This window comes from Carcharhinus amblyrhynchos, chromosome 30, assembly GCF_965287045.1.
Source record: "Carcharhinus amblyrhynchos chromosome 30, sCarAmb.v2.hapA, whole genome shotgun sequence".
Taxonomy (NCBI): Eukaryota; Metazoa; Chordata; class Chondrichthyes; order Carcharhiniformes; family Carcharhinidae; genus Carcharhinus; species Carcharhinus amblyrhynchos.
This window is the reverse complement of record NC_137353.1, coordinates 10,606,098-10,628,162: the sequence shown is the minus strand read 5'-3', so window position 1 is coordinate 10,628,162 and position 22,065 is coordinate 10,606,098. Positions and strand designations below refer to the sequence as shown.

The 22,065-nt window shown below is 44.2% G+C and overlaps 2 protein-coding genes across 12 annotated transcripts in view; both read right to left on the bottom strand.

Moving 5' to 3' along the window:
* Positions 1-7,630, bottom strand: part of LOC145360018 (protein polyglycylase TTLL10-like) — a 43,486-nt gene extending 35,856 nt beyond the window's left edge. The window contains exons 1-2 of the mRNA XM_080214918.1: positions 7,131-7,630; positions 1,649-1,737 (exon numbers count right to left, since the gene is read on the bottom strand). Coding sequence (XP_080071044.1) covers positions 1,649-1,737; positions 7,131-7,630 — 589 coding nt within the window. The remainder of the gene's footprint in view (positions 1-1,648; positions 1,738-7,130) is intronic.
* Positions 7,631-8,545: 915 nt separating this feature from the next.
* Positions 8,546-22,065, bottom strand: part of LOC145360325 (uncharacterized) — a 319,226-nt gene continuing 305,706 nt past the window's right edge. For all 11 annotated transcript variants that reach the window (XR_013889688.1, XR_013889690.1, XR_013889693.1 and 8 more), the window contains one exon: positions 8,546-8,674. The gene's annotated coding sequence lies outside the window, so the exon portion shown is untranslated. The remainder of the gene's footprint in view (positions 8,675-22,065) is intronic.

Here is a 22,065-nt window from a genome sequence, read left to right as displayed (position 1 = left end):
AGTTGCCACATCAAGGGTTAGTGAAGAAAATGAAAGCTTATGGTGTAGGGGATAACATGTTAACATCATTTGGAGATTGGCTAGCTAACAGGAAACAATAGACATGAATGGGTCTCTTTCTGATGGGTAAGATGTAACAAGTGATGTGTCACAATGATCAGTACGGGGCCTTAACTTCTTACAGTTTATACAAACAGCTTGGATGAAGGGAGTGAAATTATTAAATTTGCTAATGGCACAAAGATAGGTCTGAAAGTAAATTGCGAAGAGGACACAATGAAGCTACGAAGAGACATAGGTTGAGTGGGTGAAGAAGCATATTTCTAAATGGTGAGAGAACTCTGAGATGCGGAGGGAACTGGGTGTTCAAGTGCATGGATCTCCAAAACCGAATATGCAGGTATAACAAGTTATTAAGAAAGCTAATAGGATTATTGTTTATTGTGAGTGGAATTGATGGCAAAAGTAGGGAGTGTATAGGGCATTGGTGAGGACACATTTGATGTACTTTTTGTTGTATTTGTTCACGGGATGTGGGCATCGCTGGCTGGCTAGCATATATTGCCCATCTTGTAGGCTGATTTTTGTACTCCTGATTCGAATAATATGCAGCTCAGGAATCACATGTAGGCCAGACCAAGTAAGGACAGTAGATTTCCTTCCCTAAAGCACATTAGTGAATCTGAATACTGTATACAGTTTGGTCTCCTTATTTAAGGATGAAATCCATTAGAAGCAGATCACAGAAAGTTTATGAGACTAATACCTAGAATGGACAGGTTATCTAATGAGGAAAGTTCTGACAGACTAGATTTGTATTCACTGAAATTTTGAAAAGAGGCGACTTGATTGAAACCTGAGGGATCTTGATAGGGTGAATGTGGAAAGTATGCCTCCCCTTGTGGGAGCTAGGTCTCTTCTCCCTGGAGAGACGAAGGTTGAGAGGCGACCTGATAGAGGTTTATAAAATGTTGAGAGCTATGGATAGGGTGGATTCTTGGAGGCTATTTCCCAGGGCTGAAATGGTCACTACGAGAGGACACAGGTTTAAGGTGCTGGGAAGCAAGTACAGAGGGGATGTTAGGGATAAGTTTTTCACTCAGAGGGTGGTGAGTGAGTGGAACTGGCTGCCATCGGTGGTGGTAGAGGCGAACTTGCTGGGGTCTTTAAAGAGACTTCTGGATGAGTACATGGGATTTAATGGGATTGGGAGTTACAGATAGTTCTACGGCCTGGTAGGTATGGATATGATCGGTGCAACTTGTGGGCCGAAGGGCCTGTTTGTGCTGTAGTGTTCTATGTAATATAGAATGAAAGGATACTGTTTAAAAATAAGGGGCCACCTGTTTAAGACAGAGTTGAGAAGAATTTGTTTCTCACAGGGGTTGTAAGTCTTTGGAACTGACTTCCTCAAAAGGCAAACAGATGGTGAGATTTTCTGGTCGCGCTTGCCCCAATGCTGGAAAATCCTGCCCATGATCCGTATCCCACCTGCTACGATTCCCATGGCATGCGGGACAGAACAATTCCACCCAGGGTTTTTGAATATGTTTAAGGTAGTGGGGTGAACAAAGGGTGAAAGGTTACTAGGGTTTGACAAGAGGATACAATCCAATCAGTCATGATCTCATTGAATGGAGAAATATACTTGAGGGGTTGAGTGGCCGGTTCCTAGTCCGGATTCGAATGTTCAGGTTTTTCTCTTCCTCAAAGTGGAACACACCCTCACTGGGCTGTCTGTATCAAAACCGCACAGAATTTCAAAGACCAAAAGAGAAAATGCTAGAAAATCTCAGCAGGTCTGGCAGCATCTGTTAGGAGAGAAAAGAGCTGACATTCCAAATCCACACGACCCTTTTTCCACATGAGCCCTCTGTAGATGATCCCCAGCCTTTATTTTTCAAGAGAAAAGCGCCCCAGCCTGTATATTCCTTCCTGATTGATAAAACTTAGGTATTTCTGATATCAGCTTTGTAAATCTTTATTTGCACCCTCTTCAGGTCTTCCCTATCCTTTTTATAATGTAGTGACCAGAACTGAACATATATTCAAAGCGTGATCTAACCAAGCCATGGAGATGCTGGCGTTGGACTGGGATGGGCACAGTAAGAAGTCTTACAACACCAGGTTAAAGTCCAACAGGTTTATTTGAAGCATTTCTTCAGGAGCAGTGCTCCAAAAGCTCGTGATTCAAATAAATCTGTTGGACTTTAACCTGGTGTTGCGAGACTTCTTACTGATCTAACCAAGATACAGTACAACTTCTCTACTTTTCAATTCTAGCATCCTAGAAATAAATCCTTGTACTTGGATTCCTTTTTTCATTAACCTGCATTACTATTTTTAGTGTTTTGTGTATATGTATTTTCAGATTCCTGCTATATTTACATTCTTATTTTCTAGTCGGAATGTGACTCATCTTCTTTTCTTACCAAAATGTAATACCTTACACTTAATTCCAGCGAAATCCAGTTGCCAATTATGTGACTACTGTAAGAGATTATTAATATATTGGTTTGAAATATCTACAAGGATGCAACATGGGGTTCCACAAGATATTCACAAACCTCCCAAATCTTAGGTCGCAAATTATGATTCCCAACAAGATCTTACATCATCTGCACAACCATTTAAATCAAAAGCATTGGACACTGAATAGCGTGCTTTGTGAGATTAAATATTTTACTTTGACAGATAGGGAGGGTGGAATTTTCCCATTACGCCTGCCACGAGAATTGAATCGGGTGAACCATGCAAAGGTCCATTGACCTCAGGCAGGATTTTCCAGTTTTGCAATGAGCGCAGCTGGAAAATTCCGCCCAGGCTCTCTCCGACTGACTGTCGCTTGTTTCAGTCAGTATGATATGACAGCATGGAAGATATCTCAGACTATGCAGCAACTCCTCCCACCCCCACACCCCTCCTGCCCACCAAACAAAGAACAATAGGGGGTGCATTTAATCTCTGCCACTCGTTGAGAAACTAAGGGTTTGGGTTGTAACATTAGACTTATTCTCTACCTATCGTCTGTGCTGTGATTAATGCAGACTGAGTATGATTCAAAAAGCAACATTCCACACCATGTTGTTAGCTTCCAGCTGGATAGCTCAAAGTACATTTGTCCCAGTTTTGAGCACAATGCAATCAATATCAGAGAAAATGATTCTTTGGTGCTTTCCATCTGTATGTCCCATGTAACTTGGGCTAGAGATTCTGCAGTTTGTGGATCACAGGTTGACACTGTGAAGGATGCAGGATAATATGTGCCAGGTTGCCATTCTGCAGCAAGTGACTTAAAGGTTGAACACTAACCTGTAGAATGGTTGTGCTGTTTGTTGGTGAGGATTTCTCGAATGTGATTTTTACTGCTGAGGAAGTTGATTCTGAATTCTGCTAAATTGGAAGAGTAGACTTCACCTCTCTTTGAAGCCATATCATCTTTAGCCTAGTCCCCATGATGCACTATGATGCCAGTTGTGACCTCCATTGGTCACAAAGACCTTGCTTAACATGGCTTTGCTGGGCTTGTCACCTTTGTAGCCAGAGCAATGGTTATAAATCCCATCACTAGAATATGCCCACTGTTACAACTTTCGAACGTTTGTGTTGTGTGCGCTGAGGGAGGAACTGAGAACAAACCATTCCAGTTCCAAGTTCATTATATCTGGTGCTGATTTCATGAGGAAGCATAGTTTTAGGGTGAGGGGCAGGAGATTCAGAAGGGGTTTGAGAGAAAGCTTTTTCACTCAGACTGATGGGAATCTGGAATACACCATTTGGGAAGGTAGTGGAGGCTGGAAATTCTAACAACCTGTAAAAAATATTTGGAGGAGCACTTGAAATATCATAATATTCAAGGATATGGGACAAGTGCAGGGAAATGGGATTAGAGTGCCCTTAGTGATAGATATTGTCAGTGCAGACTCAATGAACTGAAGGGCCTTTCCTGCACTGTATGATTCTATGATTCATTCTGATCACAATATTTTGCATGGGTGGCATGGTGGGACTATTACACTGCTGCCTCACAGTGCCAGGGACCCGAGTTCAATTCCCAACTTGGGTCACTGTCTGTGTGGAGTTTGCACATTTTCTCTGTGTCTGTGTGTGTTTTCTCCGGGTGCTCTGGTTTCCTCCCACAGTCCAAAGGTGTGCAGGTTAGGTTGATTGGCCATGGTAAATTGCCCCTTAATGTCAGAGGGATTAGCAGGGTAAATAGTGAGGTTGCAGGGATAGGGCCTGGGTGGGATTGTGATCGGTGCAGGCTCAGTGAGCCAAATGGCCCCCTTCTGAATTGTAGGGATTCTATGATTCCTAGGAACTATCAATTAAATGGGAACCTGAGACCAAGGGCGGGATTTTCCATCTGCACTCACCCTAAGGTCGGAAATTCCCACCCACACTCACCAGACCTTTACATGGTCTGCCGGATTTTTTTGTCCCACCTACTAGGATTTCCGTGTGGGCAGGATGGAAAAATTCCATCCCAAGACTCCTTGAAGCCACATTAATCGATCATATCTCAGGGAAACGCAGAATCAAATATGTTTTCCAATACAGTGCCAAGCTGTCACCCTTTTAGATAAAATAAATGTTACTCCTCAGTTGGATCACAGTTAGTGATGTTGCATTCTGCTCCTGACTCAGCCCTTTATACTTACAAACCTGCTTTTTGCTATTTCAGCTGAGCCTTATGATTTTTCTGCTAGGACTGTACAAAATTGTTCCATTTTGTACACGATCTTTGTGATTTTTCTTTAAGTAGGTCACTTCCTCCTCGTGACACCACAGATAATAAGTTCCTTGCCTCATTCTTTCATGTCCTCCTTAAGATTGTTAAAAAGAATACCTATACTCATATGAACTTGTTCATTTTGAATCCACAGTGTTTAAGTATCTTAAAAGTGACTTTTCCCAACAGGTTAGGAAAGAATTTTCCTACCATTTCCAGCATGATTTCAACAACAAACTGAATTTATATAGCACTCATTTTTAATTCATTCATTCATGGGACACTAAGGGGCAATTTAGCATGGCCAATGCACCTAACCTGCACATCTTTAGCGTGTGGGGGGAGATTGGAGCACCTGGAGGAAACCCACACAGATACAGGGACAATGTGCAAACTCCACACTGACAAGCTGGAATCGAACCCAGTTCCCTGGTGCTGTGAGGCAGTAGTGCTAACCGCTGTGCCACTATGTCATCCATAAGGGATGCTGGATGCCTCACACACATATATCAATCATCCAAGAGTAAACTTGGTTTGGGGTCAGTGCAGTTCTCTATGATCATTATCCAATCACAATCATTAGCAGAGGGTCTTATAGGAAGGGGAAGTTGAGAGGCAGAGAATTTTAGGGAGGAAATTCCTGACGTGAGACCTAGGGGGCTGAAGTCAGGGCTACCAAAGGCATGGTGAAGGGAACAACATTACGGTTCAGCTTGTAAGGCTTGAAAAGATTACATAGATAATAAGAACCAAAGAACCAGGAGCAGGAGTAGGCCAGATGGCCCCTCAAGCCTGCTCCACCATTCAATAAGATTAGGCTGATCTTTCCATGGACTCAGATCCACTTACCCACCCACTCGCCTTAATTCCTTTATTGTTCAAAAATTTATCTATCCTTGCCTTAAAAACATTCAATGAGGTAGCCTCATCTGCTTCACTGGGCAGGGAATTCCACAGATTCACAACCCTTTGTGAGAAGAAGTTTCTCCTCAACTCAGCCCTGAATCTGATCCCCCTAGTTCTGGTTTCACCTGCCAGTGGAAACAACCTCCCTGCTTCTGTCTTATCTATTCCATTGATATAACCTTATATGCTGCTGTAAGATCTCCCCTCATTCTTCTGAATTCCAATGAGCATAGTCCCAGTCTATTCAGTCTCTCCTCATAAATCAAACCTCTCAATTCCAGAATCAATCTAGTGAATCTCCTCTGCACCTCCTCCAGTGCCAGTATATCCTTTCTCAAGTAAGTCAATATAAGGGGATTTGAGAATAAAAATAAGTATGTTCTATCTTAGAACCATGTAGGTCAGTGAGATGAACTTCTGGCCATGTGTTAGTTCTTGTTTAGTTGTATATGTCAGTTGTACCTATGTAGACATTCTGAAAAAGTGTCAGGAATACTATTTCATGAGATAGGCAACCGAGTTAGCTGAGAGTCAAGGAGTGACCACTGTCCCCTATTCGTCTGCTTACTCCTCAAAGCTGTGGTCGCTAGGATCAGCCACAACTGGCCGGTTCAAAGGCAGTGCTAACATTTGTATGCGGCCCAACAGATTATCCCAAGTTTACGTCACTCTCCACTCCAATGAAAATGAGATGAGCTAGTCCAGGAAATTCACATGTAAGTGTGTCTTGAGACATTCCCAGTGTTTGAGGGATGCCATACGGGCAGAGATACCACTTTTCACATGAAATGTTAAACCCGAGGGCCTGTCTGCTTTCCCCTCAGCTCAACCCAAAGGATCTCTTGAGGAAGAGCAGGGCAGTTAACCCTTGTTGGCCAAGCCAGTATATTTATCCCTCAATCAACATGATGGTCTGGCCATGACCACACCATTGTGCATGGGATCTTGCTGTGGGCAGACTGGTGGCCACTTTTCCTACATTACACCAGCGACTACACTTTAAAAGTGCTGTAAAGTGTTTTGGGATGTCCTGCGGTCGTGAGAGGTGCTATATAAATGCAAGTCTTTCTTTCTGAAGGTGTAAACCTTCTGTAAGGGTGGCACAACTCACCTTCGTCAAAATCCCTCTCTCTGGTCTAAATGGTGGGGTTTTCCTGGGAATTGCTCCACTCCACCACTGTGGCTTTGCCAGTTGTTTATTGGAAACCCCAGTAGCTGGTGTACGGGCATGAAATGAGGTAAAGGATCAGGGAGAACATGCATAAATACAGAGACAAAACGCGTGCTCCAGTCAGACACAACTCCATGAACCCCAGAGATAAAACCTCACTCCCTCCTGTTTGGAATATTTATAGAAGGGTGTATCTCCAAAGCTTTGTTTTTCAATTGCACACTTACCATAAATATTTAACAGGAGCCAACAGGAGCATTTGTATCTTTTCAACGTATTAAGGTTTGAGTGTAACAGTTCTGTACCCATGTTGTTATGTACCTGGCAAGAGGTGCATTGTTGTTCAAAGGAATTCCCAGCACAGGACAGAATTCAAGGATAACAGCCACACACGATGCAAACGGGACGCATGGGAAATCATGGGAAGTGAATCTAAGAGGGAACACACCTTTCCTGGGTTTGGGAAACCCCACTGCTCGATAGAACATGGCCTGTACTGTTTGGTTGAGTAATGGCTTCTTAGTCTCCTTCTGCAGCTTGGTCGCGGTTGTGTCCAGTTTGCCCTCCCAAGTTGCACCGCTCTCTGGACAAACATTGGCTAATTCTGGCAAACAGTGGCTCCTTTCTGCTCCGGTGTGGTCACCTGACCCCTCGTTGTTTACCCCGGTGTCATCAGCCAGGCTAATTATTTCTTTGGACGGAGCATTTCCAACATCCTCACCAGGGCTCCCTTCCCCTGTGGCTGTCCTGAAAGCAGAATCACATCTTTTGACTGAGTTGAGTTCACACTCACTCTGTTCGACTGCACTGTCAGGATTCATTCTGGAAATTTGCACAATCACATGCTGTTGTCGCAGCCTCTCTAAATTTTTAAAAAATTTCTGGTGTTTTGACTCGATTTCCTCCCAGTGGCCGTGGCTGGTTTTCCTTTAAATTTTGAATATCGACTTGTTCTTCTGCTGCCCCATTCTCTCCCGCAGTGAGAAAGGTAGGCGTCTTGTTTCAGAAAGGCAACGGCTAGCAAACAAATGACATTGAACATTCAAATTATTTTGTGTAAAATAACACATCAATTCATTTCATTTTGTTTGGCCACAGTTTCACAGTCAGAATGCTATTGTTTAAGCCCCAATCTGGAGTTTATAATCTTGACTGACATTCCAGCATGGTATTGAGAAATCATAGAATTGCTACAGTGCAGAAGGAGGCCCATCGAGTCTACACCGACAACAATTCCACCCAGCCCCTATCCCCAGAACCCCATGTATTTACCCTGCTAATCCCCTCAATCTACACATGTTGGGACACCAAGGAGCAATTCAACATGGCCAATCTGCCTAATTTACACATCCTGGGGCACTAAGGGGTAATTTAGCATGGCCAATCAACCCTCCCCGCACACCTTTGGAGTGTGGTAGGAAACCGGAGCACCTGGAGGAAACCCACCCAGGCACAACCCAGTGCAAACTCCACACAGGCAGTGACCCAGGCTGGGAACGAACCCGGGTCTCTGGTGCTGTGAAGCAGCAGTACTAACCACTATGCCACCCTGCCGTCTCAAAGTTTTGGGGCAGAAAGAGGATTTGCTGTACTGTCAGAAGTGTAAATAATAGATGTAAATAATCCAATGATACAAGTTAAAACATGGGATTCTGGCCAATGTTTATCCCTCAAGCAATTACAATAACACTGATTACCTGGTCATTTATCTCACCATTGTTTGCGGGATCTTTCTATGGGACAGCACTGCTGCCTCATAGCACTAGGGACTCGGGTTTGATTCCTGGCTTGGGTCACTGTCTGTGTGGAGTTTGCACATTCTTCCCGTGCCTGCGTGGGTTTCCTCCAGGCGCTCCAGTTTCCTCCTACAGTCCAAAGATTTGCAGGTTAGGTGGATAGGCAATGCCAAATTGTCCATTAGTCTCCTAAGGCGTGTAGGTTAGGTGGACTAGCCATGGTGAATATGCGGGGTTATGGGATGGGGTGGGGAAGAGAGCCTGGATAAGACACTTGCCAGAGTTTTACCGCCCCGTCCACCGTGGAATCGGAGCGCGTGAGGGATGGACAGCTGAACTATCCATTGAACTCAGATGGGAATTTCTGGTCTCACTCAAACAAGGCCATAAAATCCTGCCTACCCTCTCAGAGAGTGGGTGTAGAATTGATGGGCCAAATGGCCTAATTCTGCTCTCCTTCATAGAGATTCAATGATTCTACTTTTGCTACATTACACCAGTGACTGAACTTCAAATGCAACTAACTGGGTTGCAAAGCACTATCCTAAGATAATGTTATGTAAATGCAGACTTTGTTTCGTTCATCCCAAACACTGGATCAATTACTTTAATTAAGTTTATTTCCTTATCTTGTGCTCTTATTCTATGTGACCTGCTCCAACGCTGTTCTGAAACCAAAGGCAGGAACCATGCTGAATCTCTCTCAGGTTTTCTATTCTTCCTTGAGAAAGGTATCTGACCTTCGCTTGATACTTCCACACCATAGGACAACTGAAATCAGTAACTCATCACAAACTATGGTCTGGAAATTCCACCCGATAGCACTCACTTTCAGTCACAAAGCAATGTCCTAAAACTCAAGGGTCGGCAAAAGTTAAGTTTATTTATTAGTGTCACAAGTAAGGCTTACTTGTTAACACTGCAATGAAGTTACTGTGAAATTCACCTAGCACACATTCATTGTGAGCCAGAACTGCGGCGCTTATCACATTAGGGTGGCACGGTGGCACAGTGGTTAGCCTCACAGTATCAGGGACCCAGGTTCAATTCAGGCCACGGATCGCTGTCTGTGTGGAGTTTGCACATTCTCCCCACGTCTGTGTGGGTTTCCTCCAGGTGCTCCGGTTTCCTCCCACAATCCAAAGATGTGCTGGTTAGGTTGATTGGTCATGGTAAATTGACCCTAGTGTCAGGGGGATTAGTGGGGTAAATATGTGGGGTATGGGATTAAGGCCTGGGTGGGATTGTGGTCAGTTCAGAGTCGATGGGCCAAATGGCCTCTTTTTGTACTGAGGGCATTCTATGATTCTATGATTAATACAGGTAAACGCAGCAGCTTCGAACTCCCACGCCTGAGCTGTGCACGAGGCCATTTATATGCAAAAAGAAACCCCACCTCCATTCACAACCTCAACCAACTCCTCTGAACTCACATCCTCCGATTATCAATCCAGTCACCTGGTTTACGCGTCTTGTGAACATAACCACATAACCAATCTTTCACATCATTGTATGTAGGCAGACAGGACCCAGATTCAATACCACATGTTAAATAGTTACTTGCCTCATTGCACTGAGAATGTCAAGTCTGGATTTTGTGCCCAGGTCTCTGGAGCAAGATTTGAACCCACAAATCCCAGACTCAGAATGAGGCAATGCTGATACACACTTCATGATAGGTAAAGAAAAACACATTGCAATGCTCAAGATCCATTCTGAAGAAACCAAAAGAGTTTTGAATTGTCCAAAACATGCTGAGAGGACTAAAGATAGTAAAGGCTCACCGACTTGCAACCAAGGTAATTAACAGTAATTAACAATTGACGCCTCTTTAAATCCAACAAATTAATACACTAAGCATAACTCCATGTAAACTGTTTAACACACTTGCAAATTAAACCGTCCCATCCAATCCGTTTTGCACTTCAAAGTACTTACAGCAATCACAGCTTGACAACTATATCAGGAACTATCGGACTTATTCTGCTCACACACCAGATATTTGTTTGGGAAATTGATGAGGATCAGTCATTTCCCATTGCACTGTAAACAACTGCTGTTACCAGGTAACTGCTGCTGGTTAGCTAAAGGTAATTATAATCACCACACCCGGCTAGCAAATGCCTATCTATTCACAAGTCTCTGTGAAGAAGATTAATGGGGTCCTCAAAAGTCAGTCTTTTGGACTGTGACTGGTGATCTTAATTTATTCAATGAGGGATGGCTTGTATCAAATGCATGTTGAATGTGAATTAAAGATAATTAGCTAAGACATCAAAAAAAACTGGAGAACATTTCCCATCCCCGTAGCCCCACAAATTTACTGTGGTTAATCCAGCTGGCCTACACAACTTGGAACATTAAGGGGCAATTTAGCATGGCCAGTCCACCCAACCTGCACATCTTTGGACTGAGGAAGAAATCAGAGCACCCGGAAGAAACCCACGCAGACCCGGGGAGAATGTGCAAACTCCACACGGTCACCTAAGGCTGGTATTGAACCCAGCTCCCTGACGCTGTGAGGCAGCAGTGTTAACCACTGTGCTGCTGTGCCAATAAGAATCATAGGAACAGGAGAAGACCATTCAGCTCCACGGGTCTGTTTCTTCATCCAATTTGGTCATGATTGATCTTGTGGCTAAAGTAACAGGTAAGGGGCTGGGGGTTCTGCTGTAAGTCAGTAGTGTGATGGAATACTCCCCACTTGTGTGGATGAATGCAACTCCAACAACACTCAAGAAGCTTGACAGTATCCAGGACAGAGCAGCCCACTGGTTTGGTGCACCATCCACTCCCTCTGGCACCAACACACAGTGGCAGCAGTGTGTACCATCTCCAAGATGCTCTGCAGCAACTCATCAACTCTCCTGTGATAGCACCTTCTGAATACGGGACCTCTACCATCCAGAAGGACAAGGGCAGCAGATACATGGGAACACCACCACCTGCAAGTTCCACTCCAAGTCACTCACCATCCTGACTTGGAAATATATTGCCATTCTCCCACTGTCACTGGGTCAAAATCCTGGAACTCCCTCCCCAACAGCACTGTGGGTGTACCCACATGGATTGCAGCAGTTCAAGAAAACAGATCGCCACCAAGAGCAATTAGGGATGGGCAATAGAAGTGTTGACCTAGACAGCAACACCCACATCCTGTGAAAGAATTTTAAAAATCTATAACTTAGCTTTATTTACCCACCATTGACCTCTAACTTTACCCTCGCCTGTCACTCTCTGTTTTGAATCCTTCAATATTGATATCCGAAGAGCTCACCCACAGTGTCCGTGTAGGTAAGTTGATCATTTGAGATTTGCTGGTTCACTTCTTAATGCCTGTCCTATTATCTGGCCCCCATAATGGTTCCAAGATGGCGCTGGACTATGGTGACTTCTTCCAAGTGATGACCAGCATACCCTCAAATTCTATCTTTTACCCTCATTCTATGCTTTTAAAACTATCTCATAAACTCTGTATCAATATTTTAATTCAATCTCTTGTTAAATTGATCTTTCTCTACACCCCTAGCTATGACTGTAACACTACATTCTGCATTTTCTCCTTTCCTTGGCCTTGGAGGGAGTGCAGAGGAGGTTTACTAGGCTGATGCCGGAGTTGAGGGGGTTGAGCTATGAGGAGAGGCTGAATAAACTAGGCTTGTACTCGTTAGAGTTTAGAAGAATGAGGGGAGATCTCATTGAGACGTATAAGATGATGAATGGGATGGATAGGATAGAGGTGGAGAGACTCTTCCCGCTCAGAAAGGACAGTAGGACTAGGGGGCACAGCCTCAAGATAAAGGGGGGTGCGGTTTAGAACGGAGTTGAGGAAGAACTTCTTCACTCAAAGGGTGGTGAATCTCTGGAATTCTCTGCCCGTTGAAGTGGTGGAGGCTGCCTCGCTAAATATTTTTAAGACGCGGGTTGATGGGTTTTTGATAAGAGAGGGGATTAAAGGTTATGGGGAGAGGGCGGGAATGTGGAACTGAGCCACGACAGATCAGCCATGATCTTATTGAATGGCGGGGCAGGCTCGAAGGGCTAGATGGCCTACTCCTGCTCCTATTTCTTATGTTCTTATGTACTCTCTGAATGTTATACTTTGTCTGTATAGTGCGCAAGAACCAATCTTTTTCACTGTATACTAACGCATGTGATAATAATAAATCTAATCAAGTCAAAGACTGCTGGGGTAATGATTTTTCTCACAGTGCCAGAGACCCGGGTTCAATGCAGGCTTGGGTGACTATCTGTGTGGAGTTTGAATGTTTTCCTGGTGTCTGCGTGGGTAACCTTCAGGTGCTCTGGTTCCCTCCCACACTCCAAGTTATACAGGTTAGGTGATTTGGCCACTATAAATTGCCAAGATGTGTAGGATAGGTGGATTGGCCATGGTGAATTGCCCCTTAGTATCCCAAGTTGTATTCATTAGATGGATTAGCCATGGTATATGGTTGGGATTACGGGGATTGGGGTGGATAAGATAGTCTGTGCGGACTCAATGGGCCAAATGGCCTCCTACTGTGCTGTAGGAATTCAATGATTCTATGAATCAGATAATAGTCAGCTGTCAGAAATGTGTTAATGACTGGGACTTTAATATGATTCTTTAATTAGGCTTCCTACAACGTCAGGGTATCAATTTTAACTCAGCAAAGTGTTTGTCCCTCCATCAAAGCTTTTCTTTGATCAAAACAGGTTTAACCAGCATTCGTGTTGGGGGAGGAAACGAACCATTTATTCCATAGTTTACCCTCTCAAACAGCCGGCTGGCATTGTGTCACACTACTGAGTTCACTGAACCCAACGTTACACACACTGAAATCATTTCAGCTGACTGCTAGACACACCTCAACCCATTCCCTTTCTATCAGTGTCCTTTATTCCTACTGGGCCTCAATCGCCACAAACACACCATCAACGTGTCGTTAATAATGGCTAGATTAAATCCCCACTGTGTTTCCCAGTATGTTAATAAGTATAGAAGAGCATTCAGGAAAGGCAATGGTCTAATGATATTATCACTAGACTATTAATCCAGAAAATCAACTAATGTCACCCAGATTCCAATCCCGCCACAGCACATAGTAGAATTTGAATTCAATAAAAACCAATATCTGAGACTAAGAATCTACTGATGACCATGAAACCATTGTCGATTGTTGGAAAAATCCATCAGGTTTAGTGGCACAGTGGTTACCACTGCTGCCTCACAGATCCAGGGACGCTGGTTCAATTTCCAGCTTGGGTCACTCTCCATGTGGACTCCGCACCTTCTCCCCGTGCCTGCATGGGTTTCCTCCAGGTGCTCCAGTTTCCTCCCACAGTCCAAAAGACGTGAGGGCTAGGTGCACTGTCCATGCTAAATTCTCCCTCAGTGTACCTTAACGGATGCTGGAGTGTGGAGACTGGGGGGTTTTCACAGAAACTTCAGGGCAGTGTTAATGTCCGCCTCTTTGTGACTAATAGATAAACCTTAAACTCATGTTCTTTAGGAAATGAAATCTGCTGTCCTCACCTGGTCTGGCCTACATGTGACCCCAGAGCCACAGTAATGTGATAGACTCTCAATTGCCCTTGGGCAACAAGGGATAGGCCATAAATGCTGGCCAGCCAACCATGCCCATATCCCACAAATGAATTAAACAAAGTAAATAAATATTCAAACAGAGGTGGAAATTTTCTATGACACATTCCAAAACCTAAATTGTGTCGCTGTTTTACAGATACACCATAGAAAGCTTTCCGGATGTATCACAGCATAGTATGGCTCCTGCCCTGACCAAGACCACAAGAAACTACAAAGAGTTATGAACAAAGTCCAGTCTATCACGCAAACCAGCCTCCCATCCATTGACTCCATCTAGACTTCCCACTGCCTCAGAAAAGCAGTCAGCATAATCAAGGACCCCACACCCCTGGACATTCTCTCTTCCAGCTTCTTCCATCAGGAAAAAGTTATGGAAGTCTGAGATCACATTCCAACCGACAAAAGAACAGCTTCTCCCCTGCTGCCATCAGACTTTTGAATGGACCTACCATATATTAAGTTGATCTTTCTCTATACCTAGCTTTGACTGTGACACTCTGCTTTCTCTTCTTTCCTTCTCTATGAATGGTATGCTTTGTACAGCACGCAAGAACAATACCTTTCACTGTATATTAATACATGTGACAATAATAAATCAAATCAAAATCTATGTCATGTGTAACTTAGAAAAGAAAAACACTATTTTAATATTTTCAATATATTTCTAATAGAATATCTGAATTGTTCCTTCTGGTACAGGTGGAATTGCAGAACAGATATTCAGTGATGGAAGCCCACGCACTCGGCACAATTTTGCATCCTTTAAAATTAATTAATTCCGTCCATTAATTCTGCAGAGTTCTCTGAATTCCACATCCAAACCCCCCTGAATGCACCTGTCACTCAAAGCTCCCACTTCAGCAGATCTATCCTGGTGCGATTCTCCCACCAAACTGTTTCATTAACACAAGCTTTTGGGACCATGTGCCAATCAGATTTACAATTATTTATGCCGATTAAACTGAACCGACCCCCAAACGCTAAGATGAAAGCAGGAAGAGGGGAAGTGAAGGGAACGGGAAGGAGGCTCAAAGGTACACTGTCTTAAAAGTGTCTGATGCTATGCAGCGTGGTTTTGCTCACAAACATAGAAATTAGAAGCAGGAGTAGGCCATGTGGCCCTTCGAGTCTGCTTCGCCATTCATCTTGATCATGGTTGATCATCAAATCCAATATCCCGATCCCCATTTCCTCCCATATCCCTTGATCCCTTTAGCCCCAAGAGCTATATCTAATTCCTTCTTGAAATCACACAACGTTTTGGCCTCAACTACTTTCTGTGGTAGTAAATTCCACACTTCTGGGTGAAGAAATTTCTCTTTTCCACAGTCCTAAAAGGTTTGCCCCCTATCCTCAGACTATGACCATTTGTTCTAGACTCTCCCACCATTGGGAACATTCTTTCTGAATCTACTCTGTCTAACCCTGTTAGAATTTTATAAATTTCCATGAGATCCCCTCTCAGTCTTTTAAACTTCCCCAGTGAATATAATCCTAACCGACTTAGTTTCTCTTCATATGACAGACTTGCCATCCCACGAATCATCCTGGTAAACCTTCGCAATAATTCCTTCTATAGCAAGGACATCCTTCCTCAGATAAGGACACCAAAACTGCACACAATACTCCAGGTGTGGCCTCATCAATGCCCTATACAATTGCAGTAAAACATCCCTATCCCTGTACTCAAATCCTCTCGCTATGAAGGCCAACGTACCATTTGCCTTCTTTACTGCCTGCTGTACCTGATGCGTACTTACTTTCAGTGACCTGAGGACTCCAAGGTCTCACATAGTGGTTTGTTTCATTCTGGTCAGGAATCTTCATAATGATTGGAAAACCAAATCTCCCAGCCAAGTGCTATTTGCCCCAACAACGGGTCCTGGTAAACTATTCAACTGAGATGGGCATCATAGCCAAGTATGAATATAAAGGCAAAATACTGCAGATGCTGGAATATGAAACAAAATTCTGGAAAATCTCAGCAGGTCAGGCAGCACTTGTGGAGAGAACATAAGAACATAAGAAATAGGAGCAGGAGTAGGCCATCTAGCCCTTCGAGCCTGCCCCGCCATTCAATAAGATCATGGCTGATCTGTCGTGGCTCAGTTCCACATTCCCGCCCTCTCCCCATAACCCTTAATCCCCTCTCTTATCAAAAACCCATCAACCCGGGTCTTAAAAATATTTAGCGAGGTAGCCTCCACCACTTCCACGGGCAGAGAATTCCAGAGATTCACCACCCTTTGAGTGAAGAAGTTCTTCCTCAACTCCGTTCTAAACTGCCCCCCCTTTATCTTGAGGCTGTGCCCCCTAGTCCCACTGTCCTTTCTGAGCAGGAAGAGTCTCTCCACCTCTATCCTATCCATCCCATTCATCATCTTATACGTCTCAATGAGATCTCCCCTCATTCTCTTAAACTCTAATGAGTACAAGCCTAATTTATTCAGCCTCTCCTCATAGCTCAACCCCCTCAACTCTGGCATCAGCCTAGTAAACCTCCTCTGCACTCCCTCCAAGGCCAAAATATCCTTGCGTAAATACGGCGCCCAAAACTGCACACAGTACTCCAGCTGCGGCCTCACCAATGCTCTATACAGCCGCAGCAAGACCTCCCTACTTTTATATTCAATCCCCCTCGCTATGAAGGCCAGCATCCCATTCGCCTTCCTGACCACCTGCTGCACCTGCAAGCTGGGTTTTTGCGACTTATGCACAAGGACCCCGAGGTCCCTCTGCACCGTCGCCTGCTGCAGTTTTTTGCCACGTAAGTAATAATCCTTCCTACCATTATTCCTACCAAAGTGGACCACCTCGCACAAGAGAGAATAGAGCCAACATTTCGAGTAAAGGTGATCTTTCATTAGTGCCAAGCATGATCCGATCTGGGGGGGAGGCGATAGCCCAGTGGTGTTATTGTTAAATTATTAATCCAGAAATTTAGCGAATGTTCTGGGGACCCCAGGTTTGAATCCCACCACGGCATATCATGGAATTTAAATTCAATTTTAAAAAATCTGGAATCCACTGGATGCCCACAAAACCATTGTCAATTGTTAGAAAAACCCAACTGCTTCACTAATGTCCTTTAGGGAAAGAAATCTGCCATTCTTACCCTGGTCCAGCCTACATGTGACTCCAGGGCCACAGCAATGTGGTTGACTTTCAACAACTCTCCAGGGGCAACTAGGGATGGGCAATAAATGCTGGCCCAGCCAGCGACACCCATGTCCCACAAATGAATATATCTGAGCTTCCAGCAGAGTCACTGGATATCAATCAGGAATTAAAGCCACAGCTCAACAATGCACCCACACTCCCTATCTCATCGGCACTGAGAATAAGTCACCAAACAGGGCATAGATCGAGGGTCAAACTTTGGATCTTTGGACCTGTAAGCTCAGCACCATGCCATGTTTACCACTAACATGATTCAATTTGATTTGATTTATTATTGTCACATGTATTGGGATACAGTGAAAAGTCTTGTTTACTGTGCACTATACAGACAAAGCATACCATTCATAGAGTACGTAGGGAAGAAAGAAAGGAGAGGGTGCAGAATATAGTATTACAGTCATCACTAAAGTGCAGAGAACAATCAACTTAATATAAGATAGGTCCATTCAAAAGTCTGATGGCAGCAGGGATGAAGCAGTTCTTGAGTCGGTTGGTACATGACCTCAGACTTTTGTATCTTTTTCCCAACGGAAGAAGGTGGAAGAGAGAATGTCCAGAATGCATGGGGTCCTTAGTCATGCTGGCTGCTTCTCCAAGGCAGTGGGAAGTGTTGAAAGAGTCAAAGAACAAAGAACAAAGAAAATTACAGCACAGGAACAGGCCCTTCAGCCCTCCAAGCCTGCACCAACCATGCTGCCCGACTGAACTAAAACCCTCTACCCTTCCGGGGACCATATCCCTCTATTCCCATCTTATACAAGTATTTGTCAAGATGCCCCTTAAAAGTCACTACCGTATCCGCTCCCACTACCTCCCCCGGCAACAAGTTCCAGGCACCCACTACTCTCTGTGTAAAAACCTTGCCCCTCACACTTTAAACTTGTCAATTACAAATTGATCTTCCACCCTGGGAAAAAGCTTCTGACTATCCGCTCTGTCCATGCCTCTCATAATCTTGTAAACTTCTATCAGGTCACCCCTCAACCTCCGTCATTCCAGTGAGAACAAACCAAGTTTCTCCAACCTCTCCTCATAGCTAATGCACTCCATACCAGGCAAAATACTGGCAAATCTTTTCTGTACCTTCTCCAAAGCTTCCACATCCTTCTGGTAATGTGGCAGCCAGAATTGAATACTATATTCCAAGTGCGGCCTAACTAAGGTTCTATAAAGCTGCAACGTGACTTACCGATTTTTAAACTCACTACCCCAGCCGATGAAGGCAAGCATGCCATATGCCTTCTTGACTACCTTCTCCAATTGCATTAGCACTTTCAGTAACCCATGTACCTATACACACAGATCCCTTTGCCTATCAATACTCTTAAGGGTTCTGCATTTACTGTATATTTCCTATTTGTATTAGACCTTCCAAAATGCATTTCCTCGCATTTGTCCGGATTAAACTCCATTGCCATCTTTCCGCCCAAGTCTCCAACTGATTTACATCCTGCTGTATCCTCTGATGGTCCTCATTGCTATCCGTAAATCCACAACCTTTATGTCATCTGCAAACTTACTAACTAAACCAGTTATATTTTCCTCCAAATCACTTAAATATATTACAAACAGCAAAGGTCCCAGCACTGATCCCTGAGAAACATCACTTGTCACAGCCCTCCATTCAGAAATGCACCCTTCCACTGCTATCCTCCGTCTTCTTTGACTGAGCCAGTTTTGTATCCACCTTGCCAGCTCACCTCTGATCCCATGCAACTCCACCTTCTGCACCAGTCTGCCATGAGGGATCTTGTCTAAGGCCTTACTGAAGTCCATGTAGACAACATCCACTGCCCTACCCTCATCAGTCATCTTCGTCACTTCCTCGAGAAACTCGATCAAGTTCATGAGACACGACCTCCCCTTCACAAAACCATGTTGCCTCTCACTAATACGTCCATTTATTTCCAAGTGGGAATAAATCCTGTCTCGAAGAATCCTCTCCAATAATTCCCTACCACTGATGGAAGGCTCACCGGCCTGTAATTACCTGGATTATTCTTGCTTAATCAATGGATGGGAGGCTGGTTGCATGATGGATTGGGCTACATTCACAACCCTTTGTAGTTTCTTGCAGTCTTGGTCAGAGCAGGAGCCATACCAAGCTGTGATGCGTGTATGGTGCATCAGTAAAATTGTGAGAGTCATACTGGACATATCAAATTTCCTTAGCCTCCTGAGACAGTAAGTGTTGGGAGAGCTCTCCTCTGTAATTTAGTTCAATAACTTCACTGTTCTACATTTATTCTATACCTGACTGAATAAACTCTGGGGAATATGAAGTTTTCAATTGGATCTGAATGCTGCCTTATCACATCTTTCAGGACATTCCAAAGTCCTATGCATGCAATTGCTTTCACACACAGTGGTTGTTGCTATGTTAAGCAAACACAGCAAACCTTATGCACACAAACAGCACAGAGATTAATTGCCAGTTAGCTTCTTTTTAATCGGTGAATTAAAGGCCTCACCCAAGGCGTGGCATCTCCAACAGAGAGGCTCCCCATCCATCCTGCAGTGAAGGGGCAGTGCAGACTTACAGTCTTAGGTCCTGGAATAAGGGTTTGAACCCAACACCTATTGATTCAGGTGGCAGTGTTACTCCCTGTCCAGAGTTGACACTTGTTCTGAAATTCTTTCCTGTCCCAGCTTCAAGTGCAGTCATACGAACATACAAATTAGGAGCGGGAGGCCACTCAGCCCCTCAAGCCTGTCCCCCCATTCAATAAGATCATGGGTGATCTCACTGTAACCTCAACCCCACCTTTCCGCTTACTTTTTGCCCCCTTGGTTAATCAAAAATCTATCCAGCTCTGCCTTAAAAATATTCAAAGACTCTGCTTCTGCTGTCTTTTGAATTCCAAAAATTCACCACCCTCAGAGAAGAAGTTTCTTGTCTCTGTCTTGAATGAGCAACTCAGGTCCTTCAGTTCCCCTTTCTTCATTCATCTGTGGACACAGGTATCATTAGCTGGCCAGCATTTATTGCCCATTCCTAGTTGCTCTTGGAGGACAATTGAGAGTCAACCACATTGCTGTGGCTCTGGAGTCACATATAGGTCAGACCAGGTAAGGACGGCAGATTTCCTTCCCTAAAGGGACATTAATGAACCAGATGCGTTTTTCCAACAATCGACAGTGGTTTCATAGTAATCAGAAGGTTCTTAATTCCAGGTTTCCTTTCAAATTAATTCAAATTCCACCATTTGCCGTGACGGGATTCGAACCCGGGTCCCCAGAACATTAGCTGAGTTTCTGGATCAATGATCTAGTGATAATATCACTAGGCCATTGGCTCCTCTTAAATATTGGATAGAATTCTCCAGCCGTTCATGCTAGTGGGATTCTCCAGTCCCGCTGCAGCAAACAGAGATGTAGCTGAGCGCCAAATTCTCTGTCCTCTCTGGACCTCTCTGGCAGCAGTGGTGGGATGTGACTGACTGGAGGATTTCAGCAATTGTGCCTTCTTCCTACCAAAATGAATCATTTCATACTTTACTGCATTACATTAAAATCTGTAATGTGTCTGCCCATTCCACCAATATGTTCATGTCCTTTTGGAGTTTTACACTATTCTCCTCACTGTTAACAATATCATAGAGTATAGAATCCCTACAGTGCAGAGGGAGGCCTTTCAGCCCATCGAGTCTGCACTGACCACGATCCCACCCAAGCCCAATCCCCGCAATCTCATGTATTTACCCTGCTAATCGCCTGACATTAAGGGTCAATTTCACATGGCTAGACAATCTAACCCACACATCTTTGGAATGTGGGAGGATAGACATGGGGAGAATATGCAAACTCTACACAGACAGTGACCCAAGGCTGGAATTGAACCTGGGTTCTTGGTGCTGTGAGGCAGCAGTGCTAACCATTGTGTTACCATGCTGCAAATTTTGAAATCATGCCCTTTACACTGAGGTTTAAGTCATTAAGATATAATATTGAGATGCTAGTGTACCTTTAAGAATGTTCTCTGCAGCTTTCACAGCTTCAGCTTTTTTCATTCTCGTTGGGCTGTCTGGAGGAGTCATTTCATTGCTACTTCAATGGCTTAAATGGGATTTTGTTTATTTTTATTCTGGGATCTTTTATGACCTTGCATCATGAGGGAGGAAGATTGATTGACAAGTCAAAGTCAGGTGGTTCCTCCACAGGAAAAAAATCTAAGAATTCATTTTCAGTGTGAGTTTAGAAGGGGGTGGACATCAGACTGAAAGCAGTGTTTCTCTCTCTCCCTGAGATTGGAAATTCTGCTGTTAGCTGCAATCAAGGCTTCTTGGCTTCCTGGAGTGAAATATCTGCTGTCGGTGGTTGGCTTGCCTAGAGTCCCTCCCTGGTGTTCTGTCTTCAAACTGTTCTGGGGGTATTCAGAGGGCTGCTGGAAGTTACAAGGCTAAGAAGTCAGGGTTTGGATGGCACAGTAGCACAGTGGTTAGCACTGCTGCCTCACAGCTCCAGAGACCTGGGTTTGATTCCCAGCTTGGGTCACTGTCTGTGTGGAGTTTGCACATTCTCCCCATGTTTGCGTGGGTTTCCTCCGTGTGCTCCGGTTTCCTCCCACCGTCCAAAGATGTGCAGGTTAGGTACATTCACCATGCTAAATTGCCCCTTAATGTGCTGGGGTTTGTAGGTTAGAGGGATTGACAGGGTAAATATGTGGGATTAGGAGGATAGGCCTAGGTGGGATTGTTGTCGGTCCAGACTCAATGGGACGAATGGCACCGTAGGATTTCAATGGTTCTAT